This window comes from Agelaius tricolor, unplaced genomic scaffold (genome assembly GCF_023055355.1).
Source record: "Agelaius tricolor isolate 1412-34295 unplaced genomic scaffold, bAgeTri1.0.p SCAF_16, whole genome shotgun sequence".
NCBI classification, from domain to species: domain Eukaryota; kingdom Metazoa; phylum Chordata; class Aves; order Passeriformes; family Icteridae; genus Agelaius; species Agelaius tricolor.
The window spans coordinates 12,093,057-12,119,233 of record NW_027269276.1 but is presented as its reverse complement, the minus strand read 5'-3'; the positions used below and the strand labels follow the sequence as shown (position 1 = coordinate 12,119,233).

At 40.7% G+C, this 26,177-nt stretch overlaps 1 protein-coding gene across 2 annotated transcripts in view; it reads left to right on the top strand.

Moving 5' to 3' along the window:
* Positions 1–26,177, top strand: part of MYO5A (myosin VA) — a 101,841-nt gene that overhangs the window by 69,435 nt on the left and 6,229 nt on the right. The window contains exons 21-36 of one of the 2 annotated variants that reach the window (XM_071441551.1): positions 3,033–3,272; positions 3,772–4,020; positions 5,122–5,215; positions 5,905–6,053; positions 7,198–7,311; positions 9,462–9,608; positions 10,350–10,403; positions 11,711–11,938; positions 14,517–14,617; positions 17,070–17,268; positions 20,712–20,805; positions 21,867–22,013; positions 22,414–22,568; positions 23,751–23,840; positions 24,576–24,726; positions 25,563–25,845. In XM_071441551.1, coding sequence (XP_071297652.1) covers positions 3,033–3,272; positions 3,772–4,020; positions 5,122–5,215; positions 5,905–6,053; positions 7,198–7,311; positions 9,462–9,608; positions 10,350–10,403; positions 11,711–11,938; positions 14,517–14,617; positions 17,070–17,268; positions 20,712–20,805; positions 21,867–22,013; positions 22,414–22,568; positions 23,751–23,840; positions 24,576–24,726; positions 25,563–25,845 — 2,495 coding nt within the window. The remainder of the gene's footprint in view (positions 1–3,032; positions 3,273–3,771; positions 4,021–5,121; positions 5,216–5,904; positions 6,054–7,197; positions 7,312–9,461; positions 9,609–10,349; positions 10,404–11,710; positions 11,939–14,516; positions 14,618–17,069; positions 17,269–20,711; positions 20,806–21,866; positions 22,014–22,413; positions 22,569–23,750; positions 23,841–24,575; positions 24,727–25,562; positions 25,846–26,177) is intronic. The other variant, XM_071441552.1, reaches the window with a different exon arrangement.

Here is a 26,177-nt window from a genome sequence, read left to right as displayed (position 1 = left end):
ATTGGATATTGAAAGTTATCCATGGGTGGAGTGGTTTAGTTTTAGGTTTTTAATGTATGTTGGTTTTGGTGTGGGGGTAAATTGATATAACCCTGTCCTAGCGATATTGGTAATATTTTCCTGAATATGCTTGATAATAAATGATTCAATTGAATAATTTGGTTTTCAGTGGTCACAGGGCTGGAAACAGAATTATGATTCCAATTGCAAAGTGCTGATATGTTTCATAGCAGTTTTATCTACAAGAAAAGTTTTAACCAGGCTCAAAAGTCAGCCTGTATTTCACTGAAAAAGTAGCTGAGGGATTTGTTTTCCCAAGCATGTAATTGTTAAGGGCATGCAGCCAAAAGCCATCTGATGCTTAGGTACCATATCTTTCTCTTTTATATTTGAAGTTTCTTTATATTTTTCATTTGTATTAAGCTTGCTACACAGTCATATATGTAGTATTCTAACATAAACTAACCACAAAGTTGAAAAAAATAAACCTTGATAAGAATTTCTTAGTAGTAAGACCCTTATGGTTGACTTGGCTGTTCTTTTATGTGGATATCCACATTGCTTTTTATTGGTATTCTTAGCATTCTTGTTGTTACAAACTGTATTTGTGAAGTTAAACAAGATGTGTTTTTAACAGTGGTCTGACAGATGTGACACCTGGGTCACAGCAGTAGGTGGCCTAAAATCTTCAGGAAGATCTAAGTTGTTTCCCTATGCCTTGTTAGTCACATCAGTAATGCACAGCCCATCTGTCTTGCAGCACAGTTTAATAAACCTGTTATATTCCCTCCTAATGGAGATGGCAGGTTTCTGGTGGAGTCCCTGGAAGGGGTGGTCAGACCTGCCTGTCAGGAGGATCCCCCTCAAGCTGTGAATTGTTCTCTGCAGTAAAACATGACAGTCTGACAGTGCCCCTGCGGTGTGCTGTGTTTGTCTTGTCCTCCCAAGGTGGGATCTTACCCAGGCTGAGGTACAGGATGGCCAGAGAGGGAAGCACAAGCTCTGGGTGCCGTGGGAAGGTAAACACAGGTGTTGTGGAGTTGATGATTGCAGAAGGGTGAAACTGAAAGGTTGCCCTGTGACAGGAGAGCTGGGCTGAGCCCTGGCTGCAGTAATGTGTGGGACACGTGTTGTTCCTTAGGATTGTGAAAGGGACCTGTTGTTGTTGTAGGAAGAGAGGGCATGTCTTGAGTCACGTGGGCAGAACAAGGAATTTAGTATGGTTGAATCATCTGTTTCACACATCCTGGGGAAAGCTCCTGCCTGGGACATAGCAGCGTGCTTCTCAGCTGGACAAGGAGTCTAGTTCCCCCACAGCTTTGACATAAGCTTTCCTGGGATATAGCTGGTAGATGAAGTAACTTTCCTGATCCTCTCACTGTACTTTGGAGTGGCTTGTTTCCTCCCTGGATTGCATGGATGCAAGAATTCCCTGGCGGATGAGGACCATCCCTGTGCCATGGAGGTATTTTACAGGGCTTGTTGCTTTCAAACTTGAGGTGGAAATTGTTGCTTTCAAACTTAGGAGGTGAAAATTGTTGAAAGCTAGTTGTATTCCAGTGTTCAGGCACCTGCTGGGAGCCTGAAGGAGTGTTCCAGAAAATGTGTAAGGAGGAGACAGGAGGCAGGAATGCCAACTGCATGGCATGCAGTCAGGAGGACTTTGGCTTTTGACCTTGCTGTGCTTTTCAGAGAGCTGCTTACCTTGGTGTGCTGAGCAACTGAGTGCTGGGATTTCCAGTCTCATTTTTAATTCAGAAATAAATGCTAAGGGAGAAAGTTTTTATGTATTACAGCCTTGCCACTTTGCCAGTGAATTTTAAATTCATTGATCTGAAACTGTAATGCTTCTAACACATTTCAGTTCATTTGCTAAGCAGTCTAAAAGAAAATAAAATTACTGTTACCTGACTAGTTTGTCTTACCAGCTTTGTGGTAAATCAATGTAAGAATGTGAACTGCCTATGATATTTAAACTATCAATTCTGAGCATTAACATGAAATCCTAAATAATTTTGTTCTTTAGAATAAATTGTTTTATTTGCAGAAGCTTTATTAAGTGAACTCTAAAGCTCTCGGAGTACTGGAAGCCTTGTGGATTTGGGCAGGCTCTCCATGCATATCTCATATAATCTGCTTGAATTCAGAGGTTCCAGACCTGGGAGATCTGTGATTGAATTAGTGGGTGAAGGATCCAAAACCAAGGGGTAGACTCTTCTAAGCTGAACTCCCTGGCTAACACACATGACTGGTTTATGTTAGAGATTTTTTTTTTTAAATAATATGGATTTTTTTTTTTTACAGCTCAAAGCTATGGTTGAAATTTCTGCCATCAAATAAATTCAAATTACTACACTACGAATTTCTTATTAGAATAGATGGAAATTTTTCCATGCTGGCAAGCCTAAGATATGTCAAAAAAGGCAACAAAAAATCCCCAAAACAAAATAACACAAACAAACCAAAAGCTTCTGACTTCTTAACAGCTACAATTTCCTCTGGGAAATGCAGTACAGACTGCGTTGCATATCAAATGTGGTAATTTTAAACTTTGTATTGATGAACTCTATGCAGCATATGTCAATGATTCTAAAGTGTTTCAAGATAAAGTTGCAGTTTAAAAAAAAATATTGTATTTGTAATCTTGCCAACAGGTACTATGTACTTTTGCAATTAGCTGAGCACTGACCTCAACACAAAGGAATGCCTGGTGCTTCCATGTGCCTCCAGTTCTTTTTGTCATGTTTTCCTCATGTTCCTCCAGTCCTTCCATGTGCCTCCAGCTCTCTTTTGTCATGTTTTAAAAAGAAAAGGGTTCCTTTTCTTTTTACTCATTGTTGTTGTTCTTGTTCCACTCTTCTTTCCCCTCTTATTTTTAATTTGAAGTTATTCCATTTCTTGCTACTCTTCCCCAGAAGTTTCTCTTTGCAGGTGAAGGTATCTCAGTGTCCATTGTTACAGGGGGTTCTGTGCACTGCACAGGTGCAGTTTGGAGCTCTAACCCTGTGTTTCCCACGTGTTTCCCCCTGCAGATGCTGCGGGAGCACAAGTCCGTGGTCATCCAGAAGCACGTGCGGGGCTGGCTGGCGCGGCGGCGCTACGGCCGCACGCTGCGCGCCATCGTCTACCTGCAGTGCTGCTACCGCCGCATGATGGCCAAGAGGGAGCTCAAGAAGCTCAAGATAGAGGCCCGCTCCGTGGAGCGCTACAAGAAGCTCCACATCGGCCTGGAGAACAAGATCATGCAGCTGCAGAGAAAAATTGATGAGCAGGTAAAAGCTCCCGGCCTCTGGGAACACCTGTCAAAGTTGTGGTTAGCTTTCTCAGCGCTGTGGGCATTCACAGAGTGCGCTGAATTTTCATTGTAAGGGCTCAGTTCTCTTTTCTCATGAAGAATAGTGATAGGAGAGAAGGGGAGGCCAGAACTGGAGCAGTCAAACATCCACTTGTTCCTCTCAGCAGAACTGAGAAAAACTCCCACTCGCTTAACGCCAGCAGTGCGTTTGAAGCACGTCAGTTGCTCTGTTTTAGGGGAAGGTGGGGTGATCCTGTCTGATGTATGTGGGCTCTCCATCTGATTTTAGTTTAGGATGTGCAGGCTTAGAGACTGGACTGCTCTGTCACCTCGCTAAGCAATTCTGCAAAACCTTTTTGAAATGGGGAAGCTGCTCCTGTGCTCCCATGCCTGGGTGTATTGTGTAGGGAAGGAAAAGGCTCCCTCGGACCAGAACCTCTCTAACAGCCGCTCTGTCCGCGTGGTGTTTTGCACAGAACAAAGAGTACAAATCCCTGCTGGAGAAGATGACCACCCTGGAGGTGACGTACACGACGGAGACGGAGAAGTTGCGTGGTGATGTGGAGAGGCTGCGGCTGAGCGAGGAGGAGGCCAGGAGCGCCACCAGCCGCGTGCTCAGCCTGCAGGAGGAGATCGCCAAGCTCCGCACGGAGCTGCACCACACGCAGGCCGAGAAGAAGAGCATTGAGGAGCGCGCAGACAAATACAAACATGAGACTGAGCAGGCATGTATGGGGTCTCAGATGCATGAGAGGATTTGCAGGGGCCTGGTGTTCACTCAGGTTTTGCCCAGGCTTGATTTTTTTCACCTGTGTGGCTGGTATTTTTGTTGTGTTTTTATAGCTGTACAATCCTAAATAGGCTTGGTGTCTAAATGGCTACACCTGTGGTAGAGATATATGCTAAATCCATCTAAATCCATATATTGTATGTAAATATATGTATCCAATCTATTCAGATTTTGATACCGAAAGCATTTGCAAAGCCAAATCCTTGAGCTTTCTGACTTAGTCAGAGGTAGTGAATTCATTCATTTTACCTGCCTAGAGAGAATAATCACATAGATAGCAGAAATCTGTCCCATATTCAGTATTGAAAGGTGCTGCTATATCCTGCCTAATGTAGACAGCCAGCCTATTCAACACATGTGCACAGTCTAGTTCAACAGGTTTCAGCTAACCCCTTTTCTTTGCTAACCACAAACATATCAAACAGGCTGATTTCTGTCTGGAGCACTTGCTGATAATGGTGCAAGTTTTGAGTATTGGAAGAGCCAATCCATCATGACGTGATGCTGCAGTGACAAGGTTCAATATCAGATAAGCATAAGGGAAAATATTAATAGGTAAAGCAAAGTGAATGCATGGTAACCATAATCAGAGACAAATGAGTACCTGGCAAACCTGAACACAGGTTAAGTGACACAGCTTTAGGGCACAGGCAAGATGTTAAATTTTGGTGTTACCCAATGCAATGGAATTTACCATAGAACTACCAGATGTGTTACTATTTTATGAATATTTCTGTTTTAATGAGCCATTTACATCTTTGGGACTTTACTGAAAAATACATGGCACTGTGGAGTGCTTCAGGGCAGTTTTAGCATCTGATCAGAAATGGGGTTCAGAACATACAGGGGAGTCAACAGTGGTACATATTTAAGAAATGTAATTTGGAAATTAAGATACAACTTAGTTCACCAGTTCCACTTTGTGAAGAACAGTTTAAATATTTGAACTTTTGTTACAGCTAAGATGCCATTGTTGTTAGAACTACTGATGGAAGATGAACTGCATTCTGAGTCAAATATTTTATTGTCTCTGTAGCTGGTGTCAGAGCTGAAAGAGCAGAACTCATTACTGAAAACAGAAAAGGAGGAGCTGAACCGCCGCATCCATGACCAGGCCAGGGAAATAACAGGTTGGCTCTGTTCTCTTCATTCAGGTTCTCTACTCCATGCTACCTAGTAAAGCAACACTCTATTGCATGGATTGGGCTAATTTGCCTTAGTTTACATTCCTTTTTGTGCATTCATTTCTTTTTTTAAGAACTTGCAAACATGAGAATTATTTACCATTTGAATTTCCACGAAATCCTAAGGGGTTCGGGGCCTTTTTTAGGGGGCTGTTCCGAAGCACTTCAGTTTTTAAAAGGCAGCTCTGATATTTAATACAGCTTATCCACTACAACCTCTCTGGCTCTGTGACTGTGTAGGCAGCAGCCAGGAAAGCTTAACTCTAGATGTGAGGGCTGTGATGAAGGGAGCTGTGATGAGGAGGACCAGGATGCATGAGGTGTAAAGCACCTCACATTTTGCTTTACATAGCACAGCAACGGGCTAGTGCCTCTTCTTCCTTCCTCCTAGAATCAGCTATGGAAGGTATTAGCAGAATAAATAACTTGTTTGAGTGAGCACTTCTGTGCTTGCCACAATATTGCTTTGGCCCTTCATGTTTTTGGCTGAATGTTTGCCCAGAGAAGCACAAACACCAGCTTCAAACGGCAGGCTGTTCCTCAGGTGCAGACACAGGCCTGTACCTCCTGCATGGGTGCCCTGCGTGGTGGGAAGGGCTGGAATTCTCACTTGGGATCCCTGCTGTGTGTGGCAGAGTCGATGGAGAAGAAGCTGGTGGAGGAGACGAAGCAGCTGGAGCTGGATCTGAACGACGAGCGGCTGCGGTACCAGAACCTGCTCAATGAGTTCAGCCGCCTGGAGGAGCGCTACGACGACCTCAAGGATGAGATGAACCTGATGGTGGTGAGTGGCTCCACGGCTCAGAAATCCAAAGCTGTTTACACCTTGTTCAGGCAGAGTCTAGGGTGTGGAATTTGCAGGCAGCCCCAACAAGGGAAGGGATGAGAATCTTGATTCCATGTGTCAGAAGGCTGATTTATTATTTTATGACAGATATTATATGAAAAGAAAATGATATACTAAAACTGCACTAAAGAAAGAGCAAGGAGACATCAGAAGGCTAGCAAAGAAAGGAATGAATGATAAAATCTTGTGACTGCTCACAGCCTTGACACAGCTGGACCTGTGAATTGGTCATTAATTTAAAACAACCACAATAGACCAAAGATGCACCTATTGGTAAACCATCTCCAGACCACATTCCACAGCCATCAGATAGTTATTGTTTACATTTCTTTTCTGAGGCTTCTCAGCTTCTCAGGAGAAAAATCCTAGCAAAAGCATTTTTCAGAAAATATGTCTGTGACAGTAGTGGGATAAGTTGGTAAGTGCTGTCAGCTGTATGTGTTGGTGACCTGTACTTGAAAGGAGAATTTGTCCTTTTAAATCCTGTTTATTTTGATTAGTTCAGCCAAAACAAGTACCTTTAAAATTTGTTGTTGATTAAAAAAAAAAAAAATTGTCACATCTGTGAAGAAGGCTGAATTTCTGCTGTGACTTTCCTGGTGGTATTACTTGTGCTGTCCACCCTTATTTTTCCCTCAAGTTATTCACATCTGCTGGGGTTGTTTGAGCTATCTTCATCCAGTGATAAATTTTAAGTAGTCCTAGGAATGTTCTATGTGGCAGGAATATAAACTATTCCTCAACAGAATGTCTAGGAAGTTAAAAAGTAAAAAGTTAAAAGCTACCTGTGCTTCCTGTAATCTGAGTGTTTCTTTCCCACAAAGTGCTGCATCCTTGTTTGGTTCTGCTTTCTGCAGCACTCCTTGGTGGTGTAGGGTCTGACCTGTCTCCATGGAGTTGAGTCCTAACTATATCTCATAGGCTTTTAGGTCTTTGGAGAGACCAGAATCAAAAATATTTTCTTATTAATTTTGATAACTGAGACATAACACCAAATATTATAAGCTGAGCTAAAGCTTGTGAAGAGACAGTGGCAGGGAAAGCCAGGTACTGGTACTGATTTGTTCCACTTGCACTTCAGAGCATCCCCAAGCCTGGGCACAAAAGAACGGACTCAACTCACAGTAGCAATGAATCTGAATATACTTTCAGCTCTGAGATCACAGAAGCAGAAGATTTACCACTCAGGATGGAGGTAATGTTAAAAATTCCCCACAACTTTTCACTGATACATGGTTGAACTCATTCCTTTCTCTTTTTTTTTTTCATAAGTGCTTCTGAACACCATATCCTTACACTGAGATATCTAAAGCTTTAATCCAACTTTCTCCATTTCCTTTTAGAGAACACCTATTCCTTAGTTATGATCCTGTGTAAAAAGACTGTCAAAGTATGCTTTGAATTTTTCTTGTATTACTGTAAGCACAGAGTAGATACTTGGTGATCCAGCTGATTTACATCTGTGAAACATTTGGTTGTCAGTGTTGGTAAGCACAATCACTTATTCAGGCCAAAGTGGGAGCTCAGAGAACCAGTGAGACTTCCTGAGGAGCCTGCCTACTGTATAGGCAATGATCTAAAATGGCAAGCTGCATCCTTAGTAGCTACATGGAATGAGCTTCCTGTTGGGGATGAGAAATTCATGTTGGATCAGGTTTTCTCTATTTCATAGAGAGGAATCAAACTCACAGAATGGGAGTTTCCTTTGCATATGCAGCAATACAAATCCCAGAGTGTTTGGAAAATGATCAGGAAGATGTTCAAAAATGTCCAGAAAGATGACTTGATTCAGCTAATGAATAATAACCATAAATAATTTGTGGTGCAACTCCAAGGCATTGCTAATAGTTTCCAAGGTAATTCCTCCTTCCAGCTCACCCATCACAGTGGGACTGCAAACACAGAGCCCTCAGGGTGGAGGTCTGGCTATGCTTGGCACTTTCCAGAGTTAAAGTTTTCTCTGTGCATCTCCTTAGCTGTAAGCCAAGCACAGCACACCCTGTGTGCCCTCTGCCTGGGTTAGGGATCTGCAGGGTGGCTTTTGACAGGCTTGGAAAGCCTCCACAGAGAATGATTTTCTGCTCTGGATGCAGATATCCTGACGCACTGGGGCTGGCACAGCCTCTCTGTGCACTCTGTCATCATTTGCCTTCCCACTTATGTTTCTCACCTTGCATAACGGTTTCAGGATGATGCTCCTACATTCAAGGGTAGTCAGGAGGAGGACAGTGCAACTACATGAGATGGGATGTCACAGATGAGCCAAATGCCAGCTTTTCCTTTGGCTGATAGAACAGCAATTCCTTGCTGAATTGCTGTTCCAGAGCCAGCTTTGGGTTTTAGAATATGAATGAAGAAATGAACTCACACAAGAGTGTGAACAAATGCAGCACTCTTTTGTTTAACCCCTCAGCATTCTCCAGTTCCAACTCTAAACTAACAATATAGATTAATTATACAAAACCACATTAAAAAGTCAGGTCCACCTCAAGGCAAACAAGTAAAGCCAGAAAATTCAAAAGTCTCTTTCCATTTGCCTGAGCTGTTGGTGTGGTTTATGACTCTTCCCCTCAACAGTAAAAGGAGATGAGGTGGAAATGGCTGTGCTTGCTTGTCTGATAGTCATTAATATTAATTTTCTACTTCCTTTTATAGGCTTTAAAATTTTATGGTACAGTTCATGGTAAATACTTTGATCTTCTCAGTACATAAAGTACAAAAAGGCTGATGGACAATTTCTAATGCACCTTCAGATTGCAAACACTGGTCCTTGCCCAGAGAATAGTGAAGAAGCTGATGAATTAGGCTCAGAACAGGCTGTATAATTAGCACACTAAAAACAAAAAGGCATAAAATATATTTTCTGTTACCAATTTTTTGTATCATATCCCACTAAATTAACCTTCAAATTGCCAGAGAGATTTCTCTTTAGCTAGAGAACTTACTAAAGAAATCATTAAAAACTAAACCAACACACAAAAAAGCCCTTATTTAGAGTTGTTTCCAGGTGAGTCTAACCACAAACTTTTTCTTTTTTTTTACTTTCCCCCCTTCAAACAAGTAAGACTATAAGGTATGCTTAGTTATAGCCCTCCTGTCTACTAGGTAGTGCCTAGTGCTTTCTTTTGCTAGGCTTTAGGCGTAGAAACATTTTCTACTAGTAAATCTTTTTTTAAAATAGTGTTTGACAGCTGATGAAATATTTTAGGTAGTCAATGCTCAGAATCAAGTAACATCTCTGTGTTCCTCTCTTTCCCCAGTCTGTTTCCCATCTTTACTCACGGTTGTGCTTCCTTGTGCTGTGGAAGTGGAATAGTTCTTGACTTGCCTCTGTTGTTTCTGAAGCAGGAGCCTAGTGAGAAAAAAGCAGCGCTGGACATGTCTCTGTTCCTCAAGCTGCAGAAACGGGTTTCAGAACTGGAGCAGGAAAAGCAGTCCCTGCAGGATGAACTGGACAGAAAGGAGGAGCAGGCTCTCCGTGCTAAAGCTAAGGTGGGCTCCTTGCAGCTGATCAAATGCTGACACCACAGTGTCCCTTCTTGTGAATCAGTAGCTCTGTGAATGCTGACTGGCTTTCACTAAATCTTTATCTTCCTCTAGCATTTGCTTTGCTTGATGACAAGTTTCATACTGGTGCTTAGTTCTAGGGACTGATTATTTTGTTTTCCAAGGTCCTTGAGATCCTCTCGTGGAAGACAAAACAAAAAGTGCTTGGGACTTTGCTTAAAAAAAAAAGACTGAAAGGCTGTTTTTATTAAGGAATAGCCATAAGGAAATTGACTTAAATGATGGGGAGAATGGGTAATTACTCATTTTAGGCAGAAGAAGTGTTTCAGCCAGGATACATAGCCAATGCACTGGGCTTAGACACCTTAGCTGATTGTAATGTAAATTCTCCTGATTTGATCTCCTTAAGTTCTTAGAAAATTATGAAACCAGTTTTGGCAATTGTTTCTTATTATATTTCTACCAGTGAATTTCTTTAGCATACTGGGATTCATCCTGCTCTGTCTCATTGCCAGTGACAGTATGTGATTTTATTAATATTAACCAATTAACCTCAGAAGTAAAGGGGACAATGCCAATATTCAAACTTACTGAGATGTCTAAAGCAGTTAGCAGTACCAGAATGAGTGTTTTACAGTTTTAAAGGAAAATAAGTTGAGTTCTCTTTCGTTTTCCTACCTCAGTGAAGGATTTTTAGTTTTCACACTTGTTTGTATTCGTTCATAGGAGGAAGAAAGGCCTCCCATAAGAGGTGCAGAGTTGGAGTATGAGTCCCTCAAGGTAATTCTAAAACAGAGGTTTCTGGGTTTTTTCTAGTAGGACTCTTGCCACCAATTGTGTGTGCTGGCATAGAAAATTACATCAGCCCTCCTGTTTCCAAATAGTAGCTGGAGGAATTAGAACAAATATTCCCCAGCAATCATTTCATTGTAGGATTGCTCTTTTTGAGGTGTAGAATGTGTAGCTGGGGATACAAAACAAATAGATCCCCTAAGCCAGGGGGAGTTCTCTGTTAAAACACTTAGTACAGCTTGCAAGTTAATCTTAGCAAAAATACAGTGATAAATGTAGGTCTCTTTTTCAGAAACATTATTTAAATTTCTGCCTATCTTAGACCACTAAAGCTAAAATATTTCCTAATAGTGATGCAAAATTTTCTTAGCCTGCTGACCACTATTTGTTGTGAACTTTTTTTCTTTTTGCTAAGGGGAGAATAAGAGGCAAAAAAGATTGGCAATTCTGTTTGCCATCAAATCTGTCTGATTCATGTGAGTGTGCTCTGATGTCAGAACCCAGGACATCCCTCTGGCTGCCCTGGAGGGCTCGAGCCCCTAGCACAAAGCTAAAGACACCTGTGCCTTTGATTTGAACCTATGGAGAAAATTACCAACTTTATGTGAAGATTTACAAGCCATGAGAGTTTAAGTAGAATGATAATTTGTCACAGAGTGAAAAAGTAAAACGTTGGGGGTTTTTAGAATGGAGATTCAGAAGCCAAGATGGAGGGATTTGGGCGTGCCTTGTCCTTCTTCTTTCTTCTTCTTAGCCTCCATCTTCTGTGTGATGGTGGCACTTTTGGATTGGTTTAGAGTAGAAACACACTGTCTAACATAGGTGATAGGTATTGGAAAATTATTGTAAATAAAGTAGACGTAGTTTTTAGTATAAAAAGATAACACCGCCCCAAGGGCAGTCAGTGCGCCATGGACTGACTTGCTAGACAGACCTCAGCAGGCCAGAGAAAGAATGTTCTAGATAACAGAGAGTAAACAACCTTGAAAACCACAGCCGAGGAATCCTGACTCCTTCTTCGATCCCGGGGCTGGGAAAAAGAGACTTTTCAACACCTTGGGGTCATCTGGACCACAGGGACTCCAAGACTCTGGTTTTGCATTTCAGACAAAAGGTTAGTCCTGTTAGTGAAATCCTCCCAGCCACTATTGACCATAGTCAAGGGGCCAGGGATACAGGGGAGATTTCTTGCAGCTGCACATAATTTTTACCATTTCTGTCCATAGTTTTGTACCTGTGGGTTACAGACATGTTGCAGTGCTGCTGGGTGACAGGACTGTCCTTGTTTCTTACAGCGCCAAGAGCTTGAATCTGAGAATAAAAAACTGAAGAACGAGTTGAATGAGCTGCAGAAGGCCCTCACAGAGACACGAGCTCCAGAGGTGACTGCTCCTGGTGCCCCAGCATACAGAGTCCTACTGGACCAGCTGACCTCGGTCAGCGAAGAGCTGGAAGTACGCAAGGAAGAAGTTCTCATCCTGAGGTCTCAGCTTGTGAGCCAGAAAGAGGCAATTCAGCCCAAGGTAAATCACACTCAGCAGGTAGGAGAGTTACACTGCATCATTAACATGCTTTATTTATTAACAGCCTGCTTGAAGTGGCAGAAGAAAGTAGTCTAGGTTGGAAAATCTTTCTGAGTGTAATCCGTTGGTCCATTATTAGTGCACAAATCACAGCAGTCTGAATTAGGAGCTTGTATTAATCAGCCAGTCTGGGGTTTCTCTACCAGCACTCATGTGAAGGTGTACCAAAAGTCTGATTCCCGCCCAGACTCCTTTAACAGTGCACAAATAATTCTCATTGGGAGCTGTGTCATTTCTCTAGTGCCCTTGGACTGGAAAATTGAAAAGAATTTTCAGGAATTCCTTTCAATTAAGAGTTGAGCAAAAGGAACAGTTTGTTTACATCTGTGTGATTGCAAGTCAGTAACATTTGTAAAGATAACCTCTGAAGATAGGTAAATTCCATATTACTGCTTGATAGGTGCTATGTGCTTTTATTTAAAGAGGAGTAGATTACAACCACTGAAATCATCACCTAAAAAGCTCTGATGACATAGTTAGGGAAGTAATAGCTTTGCAAATAAGAATCATTCAACCTGAAAAGGTATCATGCAAATCAAGGAGCTAGCAATTTCCACTGAACTGAGCTATCCTGTGTGTCATAACTGCAGCAAGGAATGAACAGATATGTCATCTTTCCTTTGCTGCTGCAAAGTTATGTCTGTCTTTGTCCTAAGTAAATTGGGAGTTTGTGGTGCATGAAGATGATGTGTAAGTCTTGTTTTAAATGATTGACTGCAAAGAAAACAGAACACATTTTTTGTAGTATTTAGAACAATGTAAAGAAATACTTAGTAAATCTTTCAATAACATTCTCAGAGTGGTGGGATGCAAGGGTTGATTTTACAGTGGCTGTGAGTATGAGGGAAATAGGAAGGTGACCTGTGGGATGGCCAGCAGCCAGTTTGCAGATAGCTTCTGCTTTTTAGGTTGGGCAGCTGCAGCACAGACAGATTTTTTAATGTTTTTTTTCTCTTCTTTCTTGCCTACCAATTTGATTGCCAGGAGGATAAGGTACACATTTTCTTCTACAGTTACAAACCAGAATTTCTAAATACTAAAATAATCCTCAACAATATTGAGCTGTCATTTCCCTGCCTCTTAAGTAACCTATGTGTTCTTGCATTTTACCTTGAATTATTGAATAACTTTTCCATTAATTCTGTGACCTTTGCATCCCCATCTTCATGCTTTGCACAGGGAAACAAGTTAATTCAAAACAAGCAGATTTTACAGTTTTGAACTGTTGGTTTATGACAACCTGAATATGAAAGGAAGGATTCAGGAATTGGTGTAGTCAGCTCCATCATGTTTCTTGCTGAGTATATTTGAGGGGTAAGGACAGTGATCCTTAAGGAGCACTGTGATCTGGGAACCAGGCCTCTGTTAACTTGCAAAGCCCTTATATTTCCCAACAAATTAGGTGTCTATGGTATGAAGAAGTGCCTTACTTTAGAGTGTTTGCTGTCCTCAGCAAGCAGCAAACATTGTGGGCTCACATTGTCATCTCTGGATACTGGATGGGAATTGCTGCGTGTTTGATTAGAAAATGTAGTTGTACACGTGTAAGAGTATAAGAAAATGAGCTGACTCTAAATGAGGGATGTTCAGACTGCTAGAGCTTGATAGATTGGCAGGTGAGATACAGCACTTTTACTCTGGAGTAAATTATTAGTAGAAAAACCTCAAAGGTCTCATAAAGATGTTGGGAATAATTCTTTGAGGAGCTTACACATTTTATTGTTTTTCATACTGGATAACACAAATCATACTAGACATAGAGATCTAGGCTCCATCATTTATCCACAAAGCTGTTATTGTAAATACTTCGCAAAATTGTGCTCATGAAAACAGCATCTGCTTGTTTTGAAAGTCAGAATTCCATCTCTTATGTTCATTAAAGTCCTGTGGTACTCCATGGCAATGACTCAGATCAGACTGGCCAAGGTGACTGTAAACATCTATTAAGTATTTCAAGTTTCACTGAAGAAAAAGCAAAAGTGGATAATAAACATCCAAAACTGAAACAAAATGGTACAATGATACTATCTAAATTAGAAAATCTCAAGCTCTTGTCAATTCTTTTCTGCTTTGACAGAGTATTTAAAATACATGAGTGAGAAATAGTTTATTTTTGAGCTTTGAAAGACTCCATGTAATGCTATGTTTAAGAAATGTTAATAGAATTTAGCTGGCAAAACTATGCTGCTTCAGTTTTAGTATTAGCAGCTGTTCAATTTGAATAAAATGCAAATCCAACATTCTGTGAAATTTATTTTGTTCCTTTTATGTGATGACCAAATAGAAAGAGATTAACACATGTACCCACTTACTAGACAGACCAACAGTTGACCATTTTGTATGCATTTATTTTAAAAGATAAACCAAATGGATATAGAAATTATGGACCAACCTCTTGCTCAGGTACCCACAGTTATTTAATGTGGCTACTCAAGGATTAGTGTTCCACATGAAGAAAACATGGATTCAAGGAGCACTTATGTTGCTAAATTTACTGAAATTGCCATTCTTTTTCCAGCATACAATGACAGATGCCACAATCCTCTTGGAGGATGTACAGAAGATGAAAGACAAAGGAGAAATAGCACAGGCATATATTGGACTGAAGGAAACAAACAGGTACAGGTTCTTTCTTTATTCTGTGATCACTTGGGCTCTGCTGTGGCACACTGTGTACATTGTGTTTGGTCAGTTCTATCCATGTATGTCTGGAGAGCACTCATAGCTGGGGTTATAATTTGATTTCATTAGGAAAATTGTTGTGTGCACTATTTGAAAAGATTTGGAAATAATGTAAGATTTGGAAATGTAAAATCAAGCTTTCTGGATTTCCATCGTAGCCTCTAATTGTTGCATGGCCCAGCCTGGGTGCCATTCCCCAGGCTGGTTTGTCACCCTCTGAACCTCAGTGGTCACAATAGTCTGTGGCAATGTGTTTATTGTAACAGCACAGAATGCTGTAACCAGCTGGGCTGTCACTGAGAGCTGAATTGCATCATGAAGAAGAAAAACACATAAACAAGAAAAGTAATTTGCTAATTTTAGATCATTTTTTGTTTCTCTTTTATGGTAACTGTAATATAGTGTGTAATGTCCTTGCCATGTCACCTCATCACCATCACATATATCTCTTGTATTTTTTAAACACGTTTCTTGAAAGGCAATCTCCCCAGGACTATCATATGCTGAATGAGGACGGAGAACTTTGGCTGGCTTATGAAGGGTTAAAACAAGCCAACAGGTTACCAGACTTCTCAGAATGGTTTTTTTTTCCTTTATTTGCATCTTCTTTTCTAGCTAACTGTGCCCCTTGCTATGGGTTTGCTTTAGCTACAGTACTTCTATTGCTTTAACAGCTAGAAAAAAAAATTCAACACAAATTATAGAAATTAAGGAGTCTCCTCAAACCTAGTCCCAGAAGCTTCCCCCTTGTCAGGTTTTATCATTTAAAAAGTTTAAGATGGCACAACAGCCAACACAATTCATAGGAATATTTGCACAAAAGTAGACTGTAAAATACCAAAAGCTCCACAGGTGGAAAGCATTTGTAGCCATGTACTATTTGTATGCCTTTACACCAGATTTCAAAATTGATGTTCCTTACAGTTTTTCAGCCTAAAGAAGTAAAATGATTTTAGTAATTATTAAATTATTAAGTAGGATCAGTGTACTCTTAAATTTCAAACTGATATGGGTCTTACTCTCCTTGTGTCTCAAGGTCAGTAAATTAAACATTCTTCTCCCATGTCTCTCCATGCCAGATTCAAAACGTAAGTCACAAAACAACCATGAAAGAGAAGTCATCTTTATCTCCTCATGGTCCTGTTGGAGCCCCAGTGGGACCACTGTGGTCTCTGCAAGGACTGTGCTGGTCATGGGGTGTCTGGCTGTGTGTGCTCGTTGGTATCCCTGACTTCCAAAATGCTTCCTAGTCCTGCCCTGACAGCTAATTCACTGCACAGCCCTGCTGATGTGCTTCAGTGGTAGCAGTGACTACTGAAAGTGGTATTTTGCAATGACTGCTATAACTAAAGTCCTTCCTTTTCTGTTGCTAACACATTCTGCCCCTAACATTGTTGTATAACCTTGTGAAGATCTAACCTAGAGCAAGTGTTCTGCAGACAGGATGGGAGTTGGTTTGCTCTGTGCCTCTTGTCCTGGCACTGTAGAGACAAGAAGTTTTATATTAAATGGCAGAGCATTGCAGGTGAATGACTGTTTGCCCTTGTGTGCTTCATCAGTCTAGTTACTAATAAGTGTTCCTGCCTTATGCATATTTAAACCCTGAAATACTGTCTAATTGAACACTGGTAGTCACTAGTATTGTTATTTCCTGTGTGTGTACAAAATTATGAGTCAGAGCCCTTGGACAGTGCCTTGCAAGCAGGAGTAGATCCCCAGCACTGCCTGGCAGGAGGCTGATATGTGTTATCCCCACTTCACAGTGAGAAAAACTTGAGATGTGATGTGCCCAAGGGGAAAGAATGAGAGTGATGAGGATAAAGCTCCTGGATTTCAGTCCCAAGTCTGATTCTGTTGTTGACCTTTTGTGCATTAAGGACAACCCTCTGAAAAATGTTGGGTTTAATGCAAAAATAAAGATTATCTATGTGCATTTGCAATTAGATGGTTTCTGGCTGCAAAAGTTAACTCTAAAAATATTTTCCATTGTTAATATTGCAAGGTGCTAACTTAAGTGAACATAGTGTCATCTTCATCTAGGATTATTTGATTTGTTTAGAGGTAAAACCTCCTTAAAGCCCCTTCAGTCAATCTGAGAAGACTTAGCTTCACATTTATTGCCACAGTGGCACCCTGTACAGTCTGTGTTCAATCAAAGGAAACGCAGAGCAGTGTCACAATTAGCTTCTCTCTCTCCACTTTTTGATCTTGCCAGCTTAATTTAATTAGAAGGCATACTAAAGGGTTTAAAGAGTACTCTGCCTTTTTCATTTTCCTTTGCAAGCCATGGCTAATTGTTCCTGAGCAGCAGCTAAAGCTTTACACTCCCTCTGAGAGCCGGGGATGTAACTTTGAGTTGCTCACACAAACTGTTGCTCACCCTCCTTAGGCTGCTGGAGTCTCAGCTTCAGTCTCAGAGGAAGAGCCACGAGAACGAGCTGGAATCTCTGCGAGGCGAGATCCAGAGCCTGAAGGAGGAGAACAACAGGCAGCAGCAGCTGCTGGCCCAGAACCTGCAGCTGCCTCCCGAGGCGCGCATCGAGGCCAGCCTGCAGCACGAGATCACCCGGCTGACCAACGAGAACCTGGTAAGGAAACAGGGCTGCAGGAGCACTCACACACCTGCCACACCTCTGGCAGGCACCTTATCATCCTTCACAGGGCAGCTTCCTGCAGAAAAATTGCACAGAGGTGGTGGTTTTCTTGAGTGTAAGCTAATGGGAGATTAGCTCCTGGAGTAATAATGTTTCAGGAGATTGGTCTTAAGTTTGGGGCATGGAGGAAGCTTGTGGATCCCAGCTTCCAACTGGTGAGTTTAGTCATGGCTGAATAGAATGTTGATATTCAGGGAAGTCATAAAAACTCATAATGCCAGGGAGGGGTGTTTCCCCTGAAATATGTTAGTTTGTTTATTTCGTTGAAAAACTCTGATGTAATTCTTTAATTATTTAATGTAATTTATCTTTCCATTTCTCTCTTCCCTGCCTGAAGCTACACAGATAATCCACCATTTTACAAGCTCCAGCTATTCAATATGTTTTGAAAAAAGAAATAGTTCCATAAAAAGAAACTTGCTTGGGTCACTTAGCTAGTAGCTGGTATTCCATGTGTGCTGCACAACATTTTTGTGTGAAGGAAGGATTGGGCAAAACTTGCTACCTTCTTCCACAAAGGAGTATGTTCATCCTATGTGTGCTACTTCATTTCTGGGGAAATCTTCCAAAGAAACCTGTGTTGGCATATGTTTGGCTTGTTACTGGTAAAGGGAAACAAACTACTTCAGCCAGAAAAATCCTGGCTGTGAGTGCCATTGCTTCCTCCAGACAAGCCAAGGTGAACTGTTCCCTGCTAATGTACATGACAGAAGTTATCACTGTTGGGGTCTTGTCTTAATACCAAAGATTGTGAGCAAAGTGTCAGGTAATTCAGCTGATCCATGTTGGAGAACTGGCTAAAAGTGCAAGTTTGCCTCAGCAGCCAAAGTCTCTCACAAAGGTAGATGGTGAATGTTTGTCTCAGCAGCTCCCTCCTGCTGCTGTGTCATATGTTACAATTTTTAGCCATTTTTCCCCCAGAGACCTACTCATCATATTGTGTTCCCAAGACAACACACAGTCATGTAATTACATCCCAGAGGAGTTCTCTTTGTTTTCAAATACACAGAATGTAATTTTGCTTGTTAAATATAGACTTGTTCCTCAGTATGTCACGTCAGATGTTTGAGTATTGCAAGTCCACTCCAAGCCAAGTGTACGTTTCAGTTCCACTCTGAGCCCTGGAGTGGAAACAATTTGCAGCTTTCCAGATGCCATGTTAGAATTGTAGTGTTCACTGCAATCCCATCTTGATTAGCATAAGAAAATGTCCTGTCCCTGTTCTCACAAAGGTTGTATTCCATGCTTTCACAGTCCTAGAATAGCCCATTTTTAAAAGATCTGACTGTTTTGCAACTCACCTACATCAGCTTCTCTCTGAGAGGTGCTGGCATGAGCACAACTAAGGCCTAGACTCCCTAAAAGCAGGAGATTCTTGATCTTGTTGTATTCTGATTTAATCAGTACAGTGCTCACTGAAGTTTCAGTGTCTCAGAGGGAGGGAGGAAACCAATCCTGTCCATATTTTTGCAGTTTTATGAGGAGTTGTATGCAGATGATCCCAAGAAGTATCAGTTGTACCGGATTTCCCTTTACAAGAGGATGATTGTATGTAGCTCATGTGAACCCTGTTTTCTGTTGTCTCGGTCGCTGTTTCTGAAGCACTAATGAAAAGCAGACTGTCTCCTTTCTCCCTTTCAGAGGAAATCCCCCTGCAGAGAGCTTCACGATGCCAATTACTTCCTTCACTGCTTTTTTTGTTAGTCTTAATGTCCTTTGTGTAATCTATGTTTCTTTTTGATGCACAGTTTTGTTACTAATACGAGCCTTAGCCTTGCGCTGTGAGCAAAGCAGTTTCTTTTTCAGTACCACTTAATACTGCCCTGGAACAGAAGTACATGATGTAAAAGATGTTCAATTTTCACAACTACTCTTTATTTTGAAACTTTGTTATATTTAGATTCAGTTCAGAAAAGTAGAGGACTGATCATACAGGTCCTTACCAAGGTGAATATGAAAGCGAGCAATCTAATCATAGATGCAATTTATTCTTATTTTAATATTTTTCAGAAATGCAAAATATGAAGAATGACATTGTGATAATATTTTCACAGTAATTAAAGACAGCGCCATATGTGAGCTTGAAAGAATATAATTTATGAATTTCTAGATCTTAATGAGACATGAAATCTGTTAAATCTGTTTAGAGGAACCATAGAAAAACTTTATTCATCCTCACATAGTGGCTGTTCTGAAATCACATCCCATCCCTGATACATTCAAAACAGTCTGTTGAACATACATGTATCTTTTTGTTAGTTTCAGGAGAAATTGATTTATCTGACCAGTATGTAGTGTTTATTAATAGGATTTCTGTTGTGAAATTGAACACTGCTTTGGACGTGAAGCATGGCCTCGATTCTGTTGTCAGCAGGCCTGATGTCTGACTGCTCAAGTATATTGTATGGGCTCATAAACTCTTTTACTATGTGATTAAGGTTTGTGCCCATGCTTAACTAAAATTTTTCAGTATTTCAGAAGAGGTGTAGTTTCCCAGATGATGTTTTTGTTGCAGGGAGTTCACGATCCCTTATGTTCCTGCCAATGCCAAGAATAATCCTCCTGCTTAGAAGATTTTTCTTCTAAGCTGCTTTCCAACACCTAACCTGGAATGTCTTGCAGGTTGTTTGAGCTTGAGGTTTTGCTTTCTTTAGAATGACTTTCCCTTTTTTAATTACATGATTATTTTATTAATGTAGTACAACAGATATGTCACAGAACTATTCAAAGATAGGTTTCTGGGGAGTGTTCCTTTGAAGGACAAATACAGTTTATTAAAAGAATGGGACCTTTAGATGCTAGATTTATTGCGGTACAGAATAAAAACATGTAAGAAACCAGTTTCAGTGTAAGGAAATGTGATGACAGCAAGAAATGTTGTTTGGATGTTTTATTTGGTAAATTTGAGTGCAAGTTATGGTCTTTCTAGGAATCTGTCATCCTCTGATAACATGGATAGGTCTGAATAAGAGTCAGTCTTAAAGACAGGAATAAATGATGCAGAAATACAGAATAGCTGTTTTATAATAAAGAAAATAATTTCTGTGAGGCATTTGGAAGAGCAGGGAGAAAGCATGAGGGAGATGTGTTTGCAGCAAAATATCTTCTGCTGTATGAACTGACCTCATTCTGAGTGTCTGCAGAATCTACCTGCCTATGAGCTTTGCCTCTGTCATGCTGCATATAACTTAATAATATTTGCAATATTTGGCTTGTGTTATAGGCAGTGTACCAGCTTGCAGCCCTTGGCCAGAGGATGGCACTTCTGTTCAGCTTTCCTCACTGCCTCGTAACTCTATAACAGCACTCTTCTTGTCTCTGTCACACGCTCCAGGATTGTCCCCATATCTTAATCCTTCCCTTATTTGAATTCACAGGATTTAATGGAGCAGCTGGAAAAGCAGGACAAAACTGTTCGCAAGTTAAAGAAGCAGCTGAAAGTGTTTGCTAAGAAGATCGGTGAACTCGAAGGTACTTTTATATTTTGAGAGAAAGATTTTGGTTTACTTTGTGATCTGGTTGTCATCATACCCATCTATTTTAGCACTTGTGAGGTCTTCAGTAGCTTTAGCCTCTGTTGATTGCAGGATGAATGCTCAGACCTCTGTGTGTTCCTTTATGAAACTTTAGAAGATCAGAAAAGGAGATTGAATACTTTCTGCCTTCAGAGAAACATCAAACATAAAGGAAATTTTTCTGCAGTGTTTGTGAACTCAGACAGTATCTGGTTTTGCCAAGAGAAAAGCAGTACTAAATATGAACCAGGCAAAAATTAGTTACCCAGTTTTCCTTTGAATGTGAAAGTTAGTTACTCCAACTAAGTGTTTTTTTAAAAAATCTTACAATATCGTTCAGTTACTTCTTTGGACAAGGTCACAGTAATGTTCATACATAATACAGAGTGGGAAAATGCTCCTGAAAATTTAGTTTGGTCTGTGTTTATTGCCTAATTAACTAAAAAGATGCAGTGGGTCTGACTGGGATGCAGTTAACTTTCACCATAGCTGCCTGAGTGATGCTGTGTTTTGGATTTGAGTCTGTGACACTGCTGGGAACACTGCTGTTTTGCCTACTGCTGAGCAGAGCTGGACAGTGTCAAGGTTTCCTTTTTTCCCCAGTCTGTCCCCTCAGTAACCTGAGGTGGGAAGGCACAAGGGCACACAGTCAGGAGAGCTGACCCAGGCTGGCCAAAGGAATATTCCATGTGCTGCACCTCCTAATGTCAGGAACCACAGAAGGGAATTTTGCACACGAGGTAGCTCTTGTTTGAGACTGGCTGGACATCAGTTCCCTCAGGGTGGGGTCTTATCATGGGTGATTGCCTCTGCTCTGCTTCCTGCCCCCCAGCCCCTTTTCCTTCTCTTACTAAACCACCTTTTTCTCAACCAATGAGTTTTCTCAGTTTTGCTCTTAATATTCTCTTCCCTGACCTGCTGGAGCCAGGGATTTCCTCAGGAATGTTACAGAAATGTCTCTGGCATGTATTAGTTTCACTGGAAAATGTAATATTTCTTTCCATTCTCTCTCTGAAGTGGGCCAGATGGAGAACATATCACCTGGACAAATCATTGATGAACCTATTCGTCCAGTTAACATTCCACGGAAAGAAAAGGACTTCCAAGGGATGTTGGAATACAAGAAGGAGGATGAACAAAAACTTGTCAAGAATCTTATTTTAGGTAAGCATCTTTCTCATTTTTGGCCTTCTCTGCTTCCATACACACTGAGAAATGAATGATGAGAACACAGAATTTGCATTAGGAAATTAATAGCTTATTTTGGTTTTGACAGTGTTCAGTTTATCTCCAGTTTCTAAATGTGTATTGTAATCTAATTGTCATTCCTGATGAGTACATATTAACATGCCTGCATATTTTAAGCAAGCACTTATATTTTCTTATTCTGTTCTTCTACCAAGAAAGTGGCCCTTAGTTTTGCTCTGAGTTTTCACTGGCCAAATTATATATATATGTGTATATACATGTATATGCTATTAACTGGGGAGGTTGCAATTACCTCATATAACATCTTCTAATGACTTGACACTTAACAAGACAATGTGTGTTTGTTTTTCCCAAGAGCTGAAACCACGTGGGGTAGCTGTCAACCTGATTCCAGGACTCCCAGCATATATTTTGTTCATGTGTGTGCGCCATGCAGATTACCTCAACGATGACCAGAAAGTGCGGTCGTTGTTGACTTCCACTATCAATGGCATCAAAAAAGTCTTAAAGGTTAGTTAGCCTGCTTAGATTAGAAAAAAAATGTTAATTTAAAATTTGCTCTTGGTTTTTTGTTAGGAGAATGAGGAAAAGGCTTTCAATGAATTGGCTCTGGGTTTGTCATCAGTGAATTGCCACTACAGTCCCAAGAGTTGTGTTAAAAAAATAACAAATTATATTGCTGGCATTTTATCCCTATAGTAGCAGAGATGCATTGAATTAATGGGAAAAGAACTACCTTCTTTTTGTTTTGAATAGTCTCCCTCCTCTAAAGCTCAGCTCATAAAGTTTTGGATGGAGTCAGAGTTTGCAGAGTGAGTCTTTGTTTATCTTCTCCAGAGCGCTTAAATAAACAGTTTCATTTGCAGTTTTGGTTAACAGATTCCTCATTTGCTTCACCCACAGATTACACTGATGATAATGTGTTACTGCCCAAAGTCTTTTCAAGGAGTTGCCTGGGAGAGTTCAGCCCAGGTGTATCTTGAAGGCATTATTAAGACATGAATATATTTTATGCTTGCATGTTTTTTTATTTTTTAAATGAGAGAGATGTGTCAAAAGCCAAGCCTTTAATCAAACTACAAGTTATGAAAAAATACTTAGTAAACAATCCTGCAGGAGCTGAGATATCCATAGGAATTTTTGAACATTTTTAAGTGAAAGAAGTACACACTGTGGAGCTCTAGAACTACTCAGCATATACTCAGACCTGTGTTCTTTGGTGAGAAGGGTTTGTTGTTTTGTTTCATTTTCCATTTCAGGCTGCCAAAGTTGTTGTGATGTAAGTGGCATTCATCAAAACTGAATTGTTTCCTGCTCCTCCTGCTGGCTCTATATCATTCCAGTCTTCCCCACTGTGCTCTTCACAAGAGTTGTTGGGTATTTTGGGAATACAGTCACATTGCCCTTTGATTTCTGCCCAGAGCAATTAGGATGGGTCTGTAAAACACAGAAAGATCATTTCTGTGGAGGAAATAATTCGTGAAAAATACTTAGGAAAAGAGGGAGGGTGTTAAATGGCACTTTGCCAAAACCCTTGCTTTCCTAATACATTACTATAATACACAAAGTTTTGCAAAACATCAGAATGAGGATCTACTAGAAAGTGTATTTTAAGCATTTAGTTGTGTATCTTGCATTCTATTTTATTTCTCCTGCCAGTCTTTGCTGAAGTGTGTTTGTTTTTATCTTCAGAAAAGAGGAGATGACTTTGAAACAGTGTCCTTCTGGCTGTCAAACACCTGCCGATTCTTGCACTGTTTGAAGCAGTACAGTGGAGAAGAGGTAAGCAGTGCTCTTATTCTGGTTTCTCTTGCTCTCCAGCACTGTTGTCAGCACTGCTCTTTAACAAATCTTGTACAAAAGATCGAGTCATAGTCTCTTAAATGGCTAGACCTTTTGGAATGATGGTGACAGCATCAGTGGAAAGCACAGGGATGTAAGATTTGAACCAGCTTCCCTTTGTTGCAGGCTGGGACCCAGGGTCTAGATAACCCTGGGCTCCCAAAAGGGCCAGCTCAGATTAAGCAGGAGGATCTGGCAGCTACCATTATGTTTTTTAACAATGATTCACTGCACTGCCTATCAAAAAGGCCATATTAAGCCTTTTAGCCATAGTATGGCAGACCAGTTGATGTTTGGAGGTTGTGATATGCCCAATTCCTCTTTTGAGCCTAATTCTGCTTTTGACTATAGCTGGCCATGTGAAAATGCCCATGCTGGAGTGGGAAGGTGTCTTGCCTGCCAGAAAGCTGGCAGAGTTGTTCCTGTGTCACGGACTTGAAATTTTGAGTTAAGGAAGCAGATGCTGTGGACATGACACTTGAAAAGCAAATCCTAGCATTAGCCTCAATCAGACAAAGTTCCAAACTAAAATTTTGAGGGGCTGTGACTTAAGGTATTATTTGTCAGTTGCATGAAATAAAATGCAAATACTGGGTTTGTGTAATATTTTTGAAAATACTGGGTTTGTGTAATATTTCTACTGAAGCATTATTTTCTGATATTTTATGAATGCAGGGGTTTATGAAGCATAATACACCTCGTCAGAATGAACACTGCCTCACTAATTTTGATTTAGCTGAATACAGACAAGTTCTGAGTGACTTGGCTATTCAGATCTACCAACAACTTGTCCGAGTGTTGGAAAATATTCTGCAACCAATGATTGGTAAGGCAAAGCTGAATTCCTTAAAATTCACAACACAGTACCAAAATGAAAATTGTGATGGTGGTAGTAGGTGTATCTTGTATTTCTTCCTAAACAGTAGAGTTTCATTAATATTTCTTGTGGTGTTCTGTTCAGAGATGACAGGGACTATTCTGGACAGGTTGGATTAGAGGACAAACTAAACTGTGACTGGTTCTTCTGGCACTGCCAGAATAAATTGGTATACCTTATGCATGCTTGGCATAAATCAGGCATTTGCAGGAAGAAGCTGTCAGGACAATCTGATCTTTGTTACCCTGTCTGTTGGGAGATATCTCATGGAAAAATTAGACTTTAATTACATGAGAACTCTTAATTGAAATTAATATGGAAAAAATGTTTAGTTGTTGTTATTGACAGCAGTGAGGAATTGAATCACAAGCAGTGATAAAGCTAACATTCAGAGAGGGTTTGTTTTTTTCATGAAGAACACTTTTCATTTTCTGTTTAGACAGTACTTCTGCGGAAATTTTCATGATGCTTTCCAATCACAACATTTAAAAGAATGGAACAGCTCTCAGTTTGCTGACTCCACTGCTCATATGACCCTAGGAGGAAAAAAGTACTTTCCTGAGCTAGATTCATACTGTCCTTTTAAACACACATGCTGGAATCTTTATCAAAACCCCGTGAACTCAGATTTTGCCAAATATAATGGGGGACACAATTTCTGGAAATCATGGCAAACTGTGGCTAACAGAAAGCCCAGCCTGCTCTCTCTGCTTTGCTGTTTTGCCCAATATCCTTGTGTATCAGCAGTTTTCAGTCATTACAATAACGGTGTCAACCAAATGCAGTTTCAGGAATGCTGGAGCACGAGACCATCCAGGGTGTGTCAGGGGTGAAGCCCACGGGGCTGCGCAAGAGAACGTCCAGCATTGCTGACGAGGGCACCTACACCTTGGACTCCATCATCAGGCAGCTGAACTCCTTCCACTCGGTGATGTGCCAGCATGGCATGGACCCAGAGCTGATCAAACAGGTGGTCAAGCAGATGTTCTACATCATTGGGGCTGTAACACTCAACAACCTCCTCCTGCGCAAGGACATGTGCTCCTGGAGCAAAGGAATGCAGATAAGGTGGGACAGCTTCCACAGTTCTCTTCAGTGCACTGATGGAAAGCTTATTGAACTCTTGACATTGCTGAATATCATCTTGATGGAGCTGCAGATATCTGAAATATCTATTCTTCCACATGCAAATGGTGCAGATGGTGTTGAACTGATTTGGTGAAATTTGGTTAAAAACAGCTTAGTTGACTTTGGCCAAATCCTACCTAACATTCAAGGAAATGTGGTAGAAGCAAGCCAAAAAGTGTTTAATTATCAAGTGGGAATCAGAGCTCTAGGTGAAATGTTGGTAATTGCTTCCTCAGCTTTTAGAGGAGAATAGCAAACATACCTGCTGCTTT